The sequence below is a fragment of the Onychostoma macrolepis genome, chromosome 20, assembly GCF_012432095.1.
Source record: "Onychostoma macrolepis isolate SWU-2019 chromosome 20, ASM1243209v1, whole genome shotgun sequence".
Classification (NCBI taxonomy): Eukaryota; Metazoa; Chordata; class Actinopteri; order Cypriniformes; family Cyprinidae; genus Onychostoma; species Onychostoma macrolepis.
The window spans coordinates 20,166,040-20,181,824 of record NC_081174.1 but is presented as its reverse complement, the minus strand read 5'-3'; the positions used below and the strand labels follow the sequence as shown (position 1 = coordinate 20,181,824).

Genomic DNA, 15,785 nt, shown 5'->3' with positions numbered 1-15,785 from the left:
AGTGTGCACAACTATAATCACTTTCAATAATCAATAATAACTTTCATAATGTTTTATGGTGCGATCTCAAATAATCACACTGAGTTTGGGGTTGGTTAGTGTTTTTGAAATAAGTCTCTTATGCTCAACTGCATTTATTTGATCAAAACTACAGTAAAAACAGTAAAATTGTCAAACAATATGTGATCCTGGACCACAAAACCAGTCTTAAGTCGCTGGGGTATATTTGTAGCAATAGCCAAAAATACATTGTATGGGTCAAAATTATCGATTTTTCTTTTATGAAGATATTTTGTACATTTCTTACCATAAATGTATCAAAACGTTGTAATTTTCTCAATATTAAGATTTTTTTGCACCCTCAGATTCCAGATTTTCAAATAGTTTTATCTCGGCCATATATGGTCAGATCCTAACAACCCATACGTCAATGGAAAGCTTATTTATGCAGCTTTCAGATAATGTATAAATTGACATTTAAGACTGGTTTTGTTGTCCATGGTCACATATTATAGTTCAAAGGAACTGCTTCCTATTTTTGTTATATTTTGAAATGAAATTTATTCTTGTAATAACAAAACTGAATTTTCAGCAGCCATTACTACAGTCCTCAGTGTGACATGATCCTTCAGAATTCATTCTGATATGCTCATTAAAAAAATTCTTCTTGTTATGAATGTTGAAAACAGTCATGCTTTTTAATATTTTTTATCTAAAACATACTTTTTTCCCAGGATTCTTTGATGAATAGAAAGTTCAAAAGTTATACAATGCATCACTGCTGAATAAAATGATTAATTTCTTTAAAAAAATACAGATTTTGAGTTTGTTCTAATTGAGCTGAAGCTAGAAAGCTGAAACTCATCGATGTAGATCTTTAGGAACTGGAATTACTGACATAATATGTATCTCAATCAGACTCCTGTTGTGGTGGAAAATGAAGCTGCCTTCGACCTTACCTCAGCAAATGAGCATTTACTTTCAAGTGAGGTGAGTCAATAAATAATTTCGGATGGCCTGCATTACTGATTGGAACTAAGAATAATTAGTTTAGTTGGAATTAACCTACACTGTGTCACTCTTCGCCCTGCATGGTGATTTCACAGCTTATGCGATGGGTCATTAGTGAGCTCTACATTCTGTGGAAAGTCTGTAACACAGGGGAGGAGAAGGCCATCTCCACAGAAACAGTTCCCAACCTTTGGAAACCCTGGGAACACATTTACTCCCTGTGTAAAGCAGTGAAAGATCACATGCCCCTCTATAATGCCTATGGGAAGTATGTCATTAAACTCTACTGGATGGTAAGTTCAGGTTGAGTATCAACACCATAATACTTGTATTGTGTAACACTGAAGTTGCTAAATTTACATGCACACACAAAGTGGTCTAATCAGTATGTCACAATGTTATATTAGATGATCCATTATTCAACATTCATAAGTGCAACATTTATTTGTTTTTACCAGATGCTTTTATCCGTGACTTACAAATGAGGAATAATACAATCAATTCAACAACAAAAAAAAACAATTACTACAACCAGCAGTGAAATTGTTTTTTTTTTTTTTAGTAATGTTGAATATTTGTATCGAAAACTACTTTCTTTCAACTTTGTGTCCCTTTGTTTTGAATAACTAGAAGAGTTTTGTAAAAAAAAAAAAAAAAAATCAATGAAAACTCAAAGTAATGGTCTTCAGTGGAAAATAACCTGGAATAACTAAAGGAATAGTTCAGCAAAAATTTACCTTTCAGTCATAAAAAAACCCTCAACCTCATGTTATTTTGAAACCTTGTTTTTTTCATCTGTTGAACACAAAAGAATCTTTAATGAACAAGAGGTTCCGGTTGGTGATTCACAAAATTGGCAAATGTGCCCAAAATTGTTCGAATTGGCTATAGTGTAAAAATGTACTCAACAAATGTACACAGGCCGCTCAACACCTATTGTAGCATATGTATGTTTTCCTGCTGGAAGGACACGGTGTCCTTTAGGTGGTGATTAAGTGAGAACACAACGCTTATCAGCGAGCCAAGAGAGTCGGTAGAACTGTAACTGTCAGATTGCTCTATCCTCTGGGTACAAGAAACTGAGAAACAATTATTTACCTTAACAGCTCCTAGTCCGAAATGAGCAAACAGTGACCTACGGGCAGGTAACAGTGATTTGTTTGACAGGTGATATCAAAGAATAGTATAGTAACACTCTCTCAGGCACAAAAGCATTTTAGATAAGGCCTATGTGCTGGGCAATATTTTTTTTTTTTTTTGTTGACTGATCTTCTAAGTTCACTCTCTTTAATAAAAGTTAAAAAACAAATGTTGAGTCTCATAATTCATGCTATTAATGGCCTGTTCAGATTGAATGTGTGTCTATTATGAAGAATTTTTTGCAGCACACAAAAACAGTTTTCAGTCCTGTTTTTTTACCTAGATATTTTAGAGTGCTGTTTCATTAATGAATGTACTTTTTGTTTTTTACAAGATTTGTCTTCTGCTTTCTTAGGGAAGTTGGAGGAAGATTACTGTTGATGACATGTTACCATTTGACAAGGATGATAACTTGCTGCTTCCTGCTACTACGAACCAATCAGAGCTTTGGCCTATGCTCTTGACTAAAGGCATACTAAAGTTGGCCAGTACTGAGTGAGTCTTTGAAAATAATCCAAACAATTAAGTGTTTGAAATGCCTGAAATGAATCTAATTTTATCAATTAACTGCTTGATCTAGTTCACAAAACCAGCCTGGATGATTCTTTCATGAATCTGACTGACCAGGTTCTCAATTTTAGCTCAATTGACTCCGTGATCAAGATGTAATGGTTAGCTCACTGAAGTGGATGTTTATTACTGAGTAACAACTTAAATTTCAGTCTGAATGTCACACAAAGCTTGAAATATAGGGACCACTTTTATGATGTATACTTTAGCATCCTTTTTGAAACAGCAGTCTCCATGCATTGTAATTGCATGCAATGGAGCAAGTACATTATTCAGAATATCTGTTTTGTGCTTCATAGAAGAACACATTTTTTCATGATGTAAATGTTTAATCCAGCTTAGGAAATGAGAATCTCTGAGCAACTTAATCATTTATGGTTCTAAATAATATGAACAGGAAACAAAAAGCACAATGATGTCCTTCCAGGGGGCTTTTTCCCAATTAACACACATATACATGCTGTAAAATTCTTTACTGCCAAGGTCTGGTGCAGAAGCGATCACAGTCGTCACTCACCTGAAGTCACAGTGCATTCTTTTTAAAGCGTGCTTGTCCTCTTGTGTGGCAGTGATAATGATGGAATGGTTCTTTGCGTGAAGATGAACAGTGAAATCGTGCAGTTAATTAATAGCTGCCGGACTGGTTGAATACAGCATCCCGTGAGGCACAATTAGAGCATCAGCCATCTGGTTTCTTCAGAGAAAGAGAGCAAGAGGTCACACACACACACACGCACACACACACATAGACATGCACAGATCAATGTCTGAAATGACACGGACTGTAGTGGAGCTGGAACTGCGTGAGCGTAGAACAATTGCTAGTATTTTAGGATGTATCCACACCTATTTGTATGTATTGTATGGGTGTCCAGCAAAGAAGTAACCTTTTAGATGTGTGACAATGATGTTATGGTGTTCTCTCTCCAGTATTCCAGTCTCAGGCTCCGGGAGAGAGTTTGGAGAGTTTACAGTCATCCACTGTTTCACCGGCTGGATACCGGAGATCATTCCTTTAAAGTGAGACTCTTTTTAAACTCTCTTCAAACTCAAAATCTCACTCTACTGTGGATTCCTAAAGTTTCCAAATAATGTATTAGTCACAGGTCATAATAAATTATTAGCATTTATTGGCTGAAATGTATCATTAAGTTATTAAAATGATCATTGAAGGCTATAGCATTAATAATTAAATTTTTTATTATGTAATAATAGTACTGCTAGACATGGCCTTATGGCAGTTGTGATGCCTGATTTTTCGATTAAATGTGGTAATTTAAAAGGTTTCTTTTTTTTGGAAGATTCAGCACACCTTTATTGATTTACAGATTGATTGCCAATTAAGGTTAGTACACAACTTCCCAGTGACCCTACATAGGACAAGCAGCAGAGGCGTCATGCCTATTCAAAGTGATTTCTGAGCCAAGTGGATTTTGAATGCAGTTTCCAAAAGATAAAAAAATGGACGAATAATATTCTTTATATTTGATACAATCACATCGGTGTGATTAGATCGTTCAGTGCGGCACAGCATCAGCTGCTAAATTAAAATCTGCATTTGCTGGCTGGCGCTGAGCCAGAGACAGACGCATTTGTACAGCGCTGCATTGTAACCAATCACACACGATTCTGTTGAGCTTATGAATGCAATGACCAATCAGAGACGTTCAGAGGAGTCATCGCTGAAATGCGGTGTTTTGTTCACTTGCTCGCTGACTGAATTATCTTGCGAATTCGCTCATCAGAAACAAGAAAAAGCAGATGTGCTAAGGAATGTAAGTTAAGGTATTAATTTCATAGTGTAAACAGCTTCAGTGATTTTAATTGGAGTTTTTGAGAGTGCCTGAACTCTGGCAAGACTGAATGAAAATGTTCTTTGATAATGTAAATGTTCTTTGCTCTCTGTAAAATGAAAGTGTTATAATTAGTAACTTACAATATTGTTATTAAATTCACATTAAATACAAAGTCAGTCGTATTAAAAATATTTTATGGCATGACACCCATATCTGGTTGGCCTACTTAAGTAAAAAGTCGGGTTTTTATGTGTAGTTAATAGATAACACTATATAGTCTACTCATCACCATTTATTGATCAAATAACATAATCTATAAAGGTGCAAAACGCATTTACTTACACATTTTTGAGAATCAAGATATTTCCTGATATAGTTAACACGTTTGGAAATATTTTGAATAAAAAGGAAAAAAATAAATAAAACATAAGCCTATATCAGTAATACAGTGCTATCATGGTTACCCCCCTCCCACGTTCCCCCTCAAAAATCATGAGTGCATGACACCCCTGACAAGCAGTTTGGAGAATGGACGTAAGGAGTTTGTGGTGTCCCATACAAATACGTTTTTACAAAATGTTAAGAATTTTGTCAAAAAGCCTTCTCTGCCTTGGGCATTTCCAAACTTTTATCCTGCACTTTACATTTTTACATGGTTTATACGGGTATAAGACAATGTACATTATTTTTTAACAACAATTAACAGGCTGGTATGAAAAGTTGACATGAAAAGGAAATTCACCCAGTCTATTTTCTAAAAGCATATTTTATCTAATCTAATTATCTAACAGTTCATCCATGTATGTGTTCAATTAAAGACTTAAAATGTTGACTTGCATTCGGTGTTTTAACATTCTCAGCCTCTCAGCCTACCATTGTCTTTATGTCTGTGGTATGTGCTAACAAGCTTCATTAAGCTGTGCTCTGCGATCCACAGAATGTCCTTCTTTTCCTCACAGTGTGCACAGATGCCACCCTTATTAGGAGAAAATGGGCTGCAGACACTATGTTGTTGTTCTGCAAACAAATGGCTGGTCTTCACCGCCGTTCCGGCTTTATCGAGTTACTACAGGAATGTTGTTGTGAATTTTGCATGTAACTTTCTCTTCTCTAGCGTTTGACTCTGTCTCTGTAGTTTGTTGTCACTTCCTCAGCAAAACTCTCACATCTGCTCTGTTTTGGGAAACACGGCGTGGTGTCTTGTAATTTACGCTCTGATGAGTTTCCGTGTTTCATAGACTCCTCAGAGACCAGTACACACATTCAGAGAGTGTACGCTCGTATTTTGAAGAAATAAATTGCTGTGAGATGAGTGCACACATCTTGCTGTCATATCTTCTAGAGTGCTATAATTTTTTTTCAAGGCTTGACATGTGTGTGCGTGTGTGTGTGTGCATCAAACTAGGGTCTCCTGAGGTCATTTACTCCATGCTGCAGCCCTGCAGGATCTTGTAGTCGTATCTCACTCCAACAGCTCACATATTTGCCAGAACATCTGAGAGCCAAGAGAGTCCAAGAAATCCATGTAGCGCCTGATAGTCAAACATTTTGACAACATTTCAACATGAAATTAGAAAACATGGGCAAGCAGATGACTGAAAAGAACCTTTTCAAAGATTACCAAGAATGCATATTAATTTTAAAAAGTTCAGAGGTCAGTTATATGGAATATGGAATGTTAAAAACAAGTGAGAGAGTGTGTTGTTTGCATTTGTTTTTATTGGTTTAGACCTTTATTCAAGCTGTAGTGATCACCTCTGCTAGTTAATTGAGCATTGCTTGCCTTTCCTCTAATTGCTGTTTATTGATTGGTCCAAAGTCCAGAGGCTTGTTTGTTCAGCTTCATTAGTTTCATCCATTGATCCATTAAATTGATACAAGCCTTTTGTTAGTCCAGGCTTAAATAGGCTTTAATCAATTGAGATCATTAGATGAGTTCACGGTAAAATGCTAATTAAGCGATGGAGATCAAAACACCAGACTCTAATCTTCCATGTGTTAATGTCATTCTCAGATCCTGGTATACAGGGAAAATTTGGGAATTTCTGAGGGCCAGTATTCCTCAATTCCAGTTGGAAGAAGAGAGCTCAGAGGAGACTACGACTGCTGACCTAACGACAACCGATTCTAATGTGAACGAGATCAAGAGCGAATCTCCGACAGTACTGAAGAGCAGAGGTACAGACCCACACACACATTGCAGTCATTTATCCATTAACAGTATGTGACGTGTCTGATTAAAAGACACCGGCAGAGAGAGTAAATGAGAGAATCGATATGGCAAGATAAAATGCTGTGTAAATGGCTCTTTTTTTGAGTTTCTAATGAAAATTTTAAAATAGTCTGAGTGCTTTAGGATTCAAAGTCATTTAAGTTTGATTGTGTAAAATATCAAGTGTTTAACAAGTATTTGAAGCTTTTCAGTCTATGATACTTTGTGTTAACACTCTTTGTCAATTAGGCTAATGAAAACCATAATTATGATAGTTGTTTTTTAATTCACAACATTTTTATTCTGAATGTTGCAATGTGGAGGTTTAGTGGTACAATGGTAACCTTTTGACCTCATGCATATGCATACAATGGCAGTATTCAGTGAGAGTAGGGGTATTATTAGCCATAGGTTTAAAATCTTCAGGGCCTCACATGATCAGTCTAAAGCCCTGTGGTTACCACCATAAAGCTGTTTAGAGTGGAAGACCTCATTTTTGGATGACATAAATTTTTGATGGGTTTCAATTTGTGTGTGTCACCTAAATGTGGATAAATGCAGATATACAAATAAAAAAAATTAGAAGTATCTTCTGGAAAAGGCACAAAAATATTGATGACTCAATATTTAAAACTCAGATTTCAGGGCCTGGAAAAGTCATGGAAATGGATGTAGTCAATCTAAATTTTTCTGGGGATGCTCGTTATTTATTTGCCTAGAAAGTACTTTTTTGTGAGTATCATGGGAAAAAATCATGGACATTTATAATATAATATATAATAATAAATGTATAATGTTATAATATTAAGACATGGAAATTGCTATAGTGAGTGTCATGAAAAAAGTCATGAAAATGTATAATATCCTAAAGATATCATAAATATATCGCCACAGTCCATTTTTTTTTCTCATAACGCTCAAATTATTTCTAATTATTTCTAAATTATTTCAAATTTTTGAAAATTCATATTCATTCATCACAAAAGGATGGAAAGTCATGGAAAGATAATCATATCATCATATTTCATGTTTTAATATGAAATATGTTAATCCAGAAAAAAAGAAAACAGCTATTGTCATTATTGTGTGGGTCTTTTAAGAAGATCCTTAAGGTTTGGGCTAAAATGTTATGTTTTTCTTGTCAGAGTCTGCTACGAGGAAGAATAAAGTTGACGACCAAGACAGAAAGACCATTCAGCCCAAAGCAGCTATCCATGCAAATAACAGTGAGTTTGAAATCTCTCTTTTTTGTGTTTTCATACATGGTTCTTTTCCCCTCTCTCCTCACCATACATTATTCACTCTGAAAAATGTAGTTGAGGTATGAATATTTGATCCTCATACAGAAACACTCTATATGCTCTCTGTAAACGGCTATTAATAATTTGCATAAAGAAATCGAGCTTTCCATAAAGAAATGGTGATCTGTTTAGCAGGCCATAAAGGGTCAAATTACCCATATGTATCAATCTGTCCTTTCTGAATACTTGTCTTCAGGTAGCACCCAATTCCATCTCCATGCATCACTTCTTCTGCAGGTTCATGTATTATGGAATCAGTGCTACTGCAAGATGTGTATCATGAGCATGAATAAATAAAGCAACCCCCTTTCTGTGTTTGTGCGTGCATAACCGTATTTGTGTTTTCTCCGAAGAAGTGTGCAGCATTGTTAATCTGTGTGTGTTTGTGTCAGACTGTGAACAGAGCGCCAGTGTTTTTCTCTCAGGTAGTGTGATCTGAATTGAATTATCAGGTATGGCCTCGGGCGAGCACTGTCAATTCTGTCACTGTGCAGTTTATGACTGAAATATGCAAGGAGAGCAAAGACCAGAGAATCACGCACACACACACATACACAATATGCATCAATTTTATACCAACCTGCTTTGAAAAGCTCAATGCTTTTGTGATGAGGAGGTGTAATTGTCAGTATGCATGTAAACATGGATTTCCGACATGTCTGTGGAGGCTAACGATTTGATGAGTCTATTGAGACTAATGGTTTGCTGTTCAGATAGACTGTTTTGGATAATTGGCTTTTGCAAGCGAGTGGTTCAGATTACACTGGGATAATGCAGTGTTTGCTGCTGAAATTCACTCTCTCTCTCTTGTTATCCTCCGTAAACATTCTGTCTCTCCTTTGTTTGCTCTGTCCTCTTATCTATAGGGTCCTTTTTTCCATATAATGAATCCATCCCCTCTGTCTTCCTTTCACTCCCTCTGGGTGTTTGATACTAATTAATGGGTTGGAAATTATAACATGCTTTGACATATATCACTTTGGTAGCGTGGCCCAGATCTTCAGAGCCTGAAGCGGTATCTCTTTTATTGAAACATGCACACACATGATCGCTGTTCATTCTATTTATGGCACTTTCCATGAATAGGACACAAAATGGGTCCTGCACTTCTTAAAATCATTTTTATTTCTTTTTCAGCAAACTGTGAAAGGAGGTGCTTAACCTTAAGAAAATGTTCATTGTCAACTTCAGGTGGCCAATATTTTATGATCTATTTTATTTTCTATTTTCTCTGAGGTTTTCAGCCCTTTAATCACATTTAGGACAAGCCTAAATAAAACTTTTTTTTTTGTTTGTTTAATAAAAAGTGCATTTTAAATTCTTAATTTATCACTCTGTGGGATATAACTAGTTTGGGCTCAAAGGTTGGTGATTACTAAGAAGAAAATCAAGAAAAGAAAATGAAAATTAAGCAAAATATTATTTTTGGCAATTTAAATTAGTTAAGAAATGAATTATACATATAAAAATGATATGAAACATTATTAGTTTACTATTGTTATTGGATTGTCAACATTTTAGTATTTGGTTTAAATTGTTGGATAGATTAATCAAGGCAGGCTAAAGTTACAGTTTTTGTTCTTACAAACAAACAAACAAACAATAAATAAATAAAATGAACCCAGTAACCAACTGTTTGCAGTATATTGTGTTTCTAAACATGAAGAACAAGTGGTCAAATTAACTTTATAATTTAACCCACAAGCTGAGAGTGGCCCCTTTCTTTTCTTTTTCCCTCTCTTCCTTTTGGCCTTGAGCTTGATCATGTAACAGTCAGGGCACTGATGGCCTGATAAGAGATCAGAGATGGCCTTGGGAGATGAAGATCAAACACTGATAATGCAGTGCCTCTGTTCCTTCCTCTACACTGGAAGTTTGTGTGCTATGTGAATTAGGAAAATATGGCTTGACAGATTACAGTGCCCTCTCCGCTGTTCACGCCTTTGTCTTTGAAACTCATGCCTTGATCTATCCAGTCATTCTCTCTTCCTCCTATTCAAAATAGACTGCACTCCATTCATTTCATTATGCTTTAAGTATTAAAGAGATGGAAGCCTGACGACGGGAAAAAAGTTCAGCTTAGATTTTGAGGGCCTGCAAAGTTTTTCATGCATATAAAGTAGAAATGACACCTCTTTCATGTATACTTCTTTTAGTCTTTTTCACAAACGCTCTTTCTTTCTTCTTTCTGATTTAGCCACTGGTCCTATTCCTCAGATGGTAGTGTGTGCCAGTTACCAACCCTTACATCTGATGGAGAAAAGAACCTCAGTGCTTACAAGGATGGTAAGCACATGTTTTTCAATCCGTAGAATATACACTACCTTTTACAATTTGAAGGTCAGTGATTTTTTTCTTCTTCTTTTTTCTAAGAAGTCCATACTTCTATTTAACACAGATGCATTAAAGTGACAGAAAAGACATTTATAATATTTTAAAAGATTTCTGTTTCAAATAAATGCTGTTATTTTGAACTTTTTCTCTCAATAACCCTGAGAAAAAAAAATCAGTATATTAGAACTGAATTCTAAAGGATTATGTGACACTAAAGACTGGAGTAATGACTTTAATATTGTAATAAATATTGTAATATTTTACAGTGTTTGTGTTTTCACTCTATTAAAAAAAAAAAATGCAGCCTTGGTGAGAAAAACTAAAACTAACAAATCTTACTGAGCCCAAACATTTGAACGATATATTATATGATATTATTATTGAATAGCATGAAAATGGGGACACCTATGTGATGTGCTCATTGGATTTATTAATTTTAAAATGGTAGCCCCACCCAGTTTGTTTGATATGATGCCTCCACAGAGCATTTACCTAAAGCTCATTAATGTGCAAACCTGCCCCAAATGGTACTCTCCCTCCCTCAGTCTTAGTCTCAAGCAATATTTGGCTCCGTTTGGATTAGTGCTGGCTGTCTAATCTGTTATTAAGTCTCTCTTCTATAATCTATGATCGTGGTGGGTGGTGTGTTCTCCAGGCTGATTCGTCTGAGAGTCTGAGGCAGTATGGGCTCTCTCAGCTCTTCAGTCACCCTGTGCTGCTCACCTGCACTCGAAACTGCCCCCTGGTGGCCCCTCCTAAACCTCCCCCAGTTCCTCAATGGAAACTCATCAGGCCCCGCAAGCAGACTAACATTACTGATGAACCCAAGGGTAAGATGTGTGTTTTTGTGTGTGTGTATGTTTTAATTTCTCATGTAATTACTTTTATATATATATTATTATATTCATATAATAATATTTATTGTTAAAAATTATGATACATAATTGCTTTAGTTGGATCAAACTATGCTTTTGCTCTTTAGAACCCCCTGTTCAGAAGCCAGAGAAGTTCATTGAAGTTTCCAGCCCCTTTATCAACTTCAAACTCATGACTATGGCTGCACATGACATGTAAGCTCTCTCTCTGTGTGTGTGTGTGTGTGTGTGTGTGTGTGTGTGTGTGTGTGTGTACTGCAGACTGCGCTACCAAATTACATTACCGCAAAAATAGCCAAACTAAGCTGAAAACTATTCTTTAGAGAAAGCCACTAATGTATTTACTTGCAGTACAGAATCATTTACAAGCTGCATATGCAGGTGTTTAACCTAATAAACACCTTTATTGCTGGCAAATCATAGGATGCCTTTCCAGGTATAGTTTCCAGAATTTAATGTAGGCATCATCAGGAGAGGACAACCAGAAACACTGTGTGTGTGGTGAAGCTTAAAGGAATAGTTCACCTAAAAATGAAAACTCATTTACTCATGTTGTTCCAAAACTGTTTGGCTTGCTGTTATGTGAAAAACAATCTCAAAATAATTTTTCTGATTCATTCGACAAACATGAAACAAAACTTTACTATATTTTAAACCTCATTTAAAACCATAAGACTGAATTGCAAACTGATTTGTGACATTCAAAAGAACTGACACAAAATTCATGGGCGTGCAAATCGGGCATCGCTAGTCCTGATTCTGGACACTAGTGAATCTACTTCCAAACAGTTCTATGTACTGTATGTATGTCTGTATGCATATAGTATGTATGTGTCCATTTCTCTGTACACCAGGTGGTAATGAGTACTTTTTCATATCAATCAATCCTCAATTTCTCAGATCCGCCAGCAGGAAGCTTGAACCAAATGGAAAAGTTTTGGTCTGTCATGTCAAAACTGAACCAAATGGCATGCCTGCTACCCACCAGGCATGAATTATTTAGAGTGTCTGAATGAGCTTTGTTTTATTTCCAGGTATTCAGTTGCACGTGTGAGTACATTAGCACAGTGTGTGCTAAAAGCAGTAATTGGTTGTGTGGGAGAGTCAAACAGGGACAGAGACTGTGCCGAGGTTCTCATTGTACTGCTCTTAAGCACAAGACAGTATTCAGTAACACTTAAGTAGCCTGAAACTCTTTAGAGCATGAAACATTTGTGCTTATCCTCAGGAAGTGGTGCTTTTGTTTTATGTTTTTCTAGGATATAAATACAAGATAGTAATGCTTGTAATTAAATGCAGTGTTTGTGTGTGTGTTTAGGGAGCAGGGTGGTGTAAAGAGGCGTGGATATAATTCTAATCTGACCTCCTTCTCTGAAATGGATGATAGTGAAAATGACCACACTAAGAATGACATCACTCAGAACAGTCTAAATGCACTGGACACCGCTGAAACCACCCAGGTATCTCTGAAGAAATGGATATGTTTTCTTAAACTATTATGTGATTGGTGCACCACTGTTTAAAAGTTTGGGGTCAGTAAGATTTTTATTTTTTTTACTGTTTTTAAAAAGTCTCCTATACTCATTAAGGCTGCATTTATTTGATTAAAATACAAAAAACAATAATATTGTGAAATATTATTACACTGTAAACTAACTGTTTTCTATTGTAATATATTTTAAAATATAAATTATTTCTGTGGTAGCAAAACCGAATTTTCAGCGGCCATTACTGCAGACTGTTTTCAAAATCGTCAGAATCAAAATCATTGTCCTTTAAAATCTTTTTAATATGCTGATTTGGTGCACACAAAACATTATTGGCATCAATGTTGAAAAGAGTTCTGCTGTTTTGTTTTTAAATATTTTCAGATATTTTAATGAACAGAAAGTTCAAAATAACAGCTTTTATTTATAATTGAAATTTTGTAACATTATAAAAGTCTTTAACTGTTGATCAAATTAATGCATTCTTGCTAAATTAAAGTATGCATTTCTTTCAAATCTTACAAACCCCAACTTTTGAACAGTATTTTATGTCGTATGAATGGTGACTGCTCTCTCTGAACAGATGCAGTTGAGGGTTTGACTGTACTCCAGGGGTTGCACTGTATGCTGTGTGGCAGTGTGTTTCAGTTTATGCCATCTGTACAAGCAGTGTGCATCAAAATGTTCTGCTCTCTGGCTGTAGTGCGACTGGTGGCCGGGAGGCCGAGGCTATGACATCCTCTAACGCCTCTCTCTTTCCAGCTCCAATGTCATTCTGCCTGTCTCCCTAATCAAGAGATTGCCTCTGGCAGATCCAGCGTTAGAGAGATAGAGAATAGAGAGAGAGAGAATGGTAAAACACGCGTGCCTCGTTGCATAAAAGGACAGGTCATGTCCTCGGAATGATATAAAAAGCAGCACAATTAGCCTGTCAGTCATCAGAGTGGATGTCTCATAAGGGGTTCAGCTTAGATCGGACTGAGACAGATAGCTTCCATGTAGTTTGTAAGATAAGTGGACGTGTGTGTATGTGCCTGTGGGATCTAACTGGATTGATGTACTCTTACAGGAATAGTTCACCCAAAAATAAAATCATTAATGTCTATTACTTACATTATTTACAGTGGCTCTGACCTTCTGTGGAACACAAAATTTCACTGACTATTTATACTGGCCTCTCTTTTCCGTTTTTCTTTTCATTAACGTTTGTTAAATGAAATAAAGAACTTAAACTTATAAAAACCTATGTGAAAATTAGAGATGTTTACTTGGCTAAAATAAGTTTTAATAATAAGCTAAAATAAAATAAACTTATGGAGGCCCATTGTCGGCATGGAATTAAAAATAACAGAAAAGTAATTGCAAATTTTTATCTCACAATTGCGAGTTTATATCTCTCAATTCTAACTTTTTGTTTCTCAGAATTGTGTGATATAGACTTGCAGTTGTGAGCTATAATGTCAGAATTGCGATTGCAAATTTCTTGTCAGTATTACGAGATCGCAAAAATCGCAATTACCTTTTTTATTTAAATTGAATGGCAGAAACGGGCTTCCATATAAACTAAAACTAAAACTAAAACAAACTAACAAAAAGTGCCCTCCCCCCCAGCAATATGGCATAATTCTCCTTAAGAGTGTTAATGAGAGAAGTACTGTTGGTGCTTTTCATATTCTTTTTGAAGCTTCAGTGACACTGTTTAATATCTACTCATGTTCGGGAGTGACAAAATGTTCATTTTTTCTTTTTTTTTAGGGGTTTGGAACAACATGAGGTTGAGTTAATGAGGACAGTAAAAAAAAAATGCTTGTTATCATTTAATCACCTTCATGTAATTCTAAAACTGTATGACTTCCTTTCTTGTGAGGAACACAAAAGAAGATATTTTGAAGAACATTGGAACCAAACATTGGAGCCCACTGACTTCCATTTTATGGACATAAAACACTGAGACATTTCTCAGAATATCTTCTTCAATGTTCCACAGAGAGAAGAAAGAATACAGTTTTCTTTTTTGGTTGAGGTCACCTGATATATTTTAGACCTATATTGAGTTTCTGATAATGTTGTCAGCCGAATTAGGTACGAACAGGAGCTAGTTTACCACAGTAATGTGTGGAATGCACCCTGAAGTGTTTACTACCATGTAGTAAATAATGTAATTAAAAAATTTAAATGTAATAAAAAATTACATTTAAATTACTGGACTGCCTCTTCTCTTCTCCTCTCCATTCTTTTCCTCCATTCCACTCTCACCTCAGATCTGTGGTGAGTCACAGTCTATCTCTGAATCACTGGCGCTGTCGTTCGTTAGATGTGGCGTAGAGAGAGCCCCTAATTGTCCTCCACATTTAAATTGCACAGTCGGACGACTCCTCAGGCTTTAAAGGGCTTTATAAGTGACACGAGGTTGGGTTCAATCATGGGGAAAAAAAGCACATTGGAGAAGTTTCTAAGGCCTACAGCTGGATTGTTTCCATGGCATCACACCGGGTTACTTACAAGGTAAAAAAAACGCACATTCGAATAGTTTTACAAAAAGGTGTCTCAATTAGCGAGTAAAGACTGACATGCTAATCAAACCCCGTGTCCCCTAATCCTGTCACCATCCGAGTGCCCTTAATGTTTATGGCACTCGCTCTCCTGTGAGCAGTTAATTGAAGGAGAAAACCCTTTCTGGTGGGAGTCCAGATGTCAGATTAGAGGATTTCTCATCGGCTTCTGGAAGCCAAACGGGCTCAGCGCATGCTGACTGGATGAATGTGGACGTCCTCTGTCCCCACTGCTTTCCTCTGCCCTCCTCTGCCATGTCTCTCCCAGCTCACCCTATGCAATTTTTATCCCTCCATTTCCCCCCAGGTAACAGCAGAGGACAAGAAAAAGGACGACAGCATCGCCAACGGTGAGACGTGTCTCCGTAAACAATGCCACAGCTCAGTCCGCCCTGTCACTCAAACACATAGCGTATATGTTTAATTCTCATATTCGCCAGTTAAATGTGTTGCGTAATTTTGAGATTGAAAGCTGACCTGGAGACACTTCAAGCGAAATATTTTTAT

The 15,785-nt window shown here is 36.3% G+C and overlaps 1 protein-coding gene across 2 annotated transcripts in view; it reads left to right on the top strand.

Annotated features, from left to right (window-relative positions):
- Positions 1–15,785, top strand: part of adgb (androglobin) — a 44,016-nt gene that overhangs the window by 2,440 nt on the left and 25,791 nt on the right. For both annotated transcript variants that reach the window (XM_058756299.1, XM_058756301.1), the window contains exons 4-14: positions 919–990; positions 1,107–1,304; positions 2,507–2,646; positions 3,652–3,741; positions 6,532–6,695; positions 7,875–7,955; positions 10,228–10,316; positions 11,020–11,194; positions 11,347–11,434; positions 12,558–12,699; positions 15,586–15,628. In XM_058756299.1, the coding sequence (XP_058612282.1) occupies positions 919–990; positions 1,107–1,304; positions 2,507–2,646; positions 3,652–3,741; positions 6,532–6,695; positions 7,875–7,955; positions 10,228–10,316; positions 11,020–11,194; positions 11,347–11,434; positions 12,558–12,699; positions 15,586–15,628 (1,282 nt within the window). The remainder of the gene's footprint in view (positions 1–918; positions 991–1,106; positions 1,305–2,506; positions 2,647–3,651; positions 3,742–6,531; positions 6,696–7,874; positions 7,956–10,227; positions 10,317–11,019; positions 11,195–11,346; positions 11,435–12,557; positions 12,700–15,585; positions 15,629–15,785) is intronic.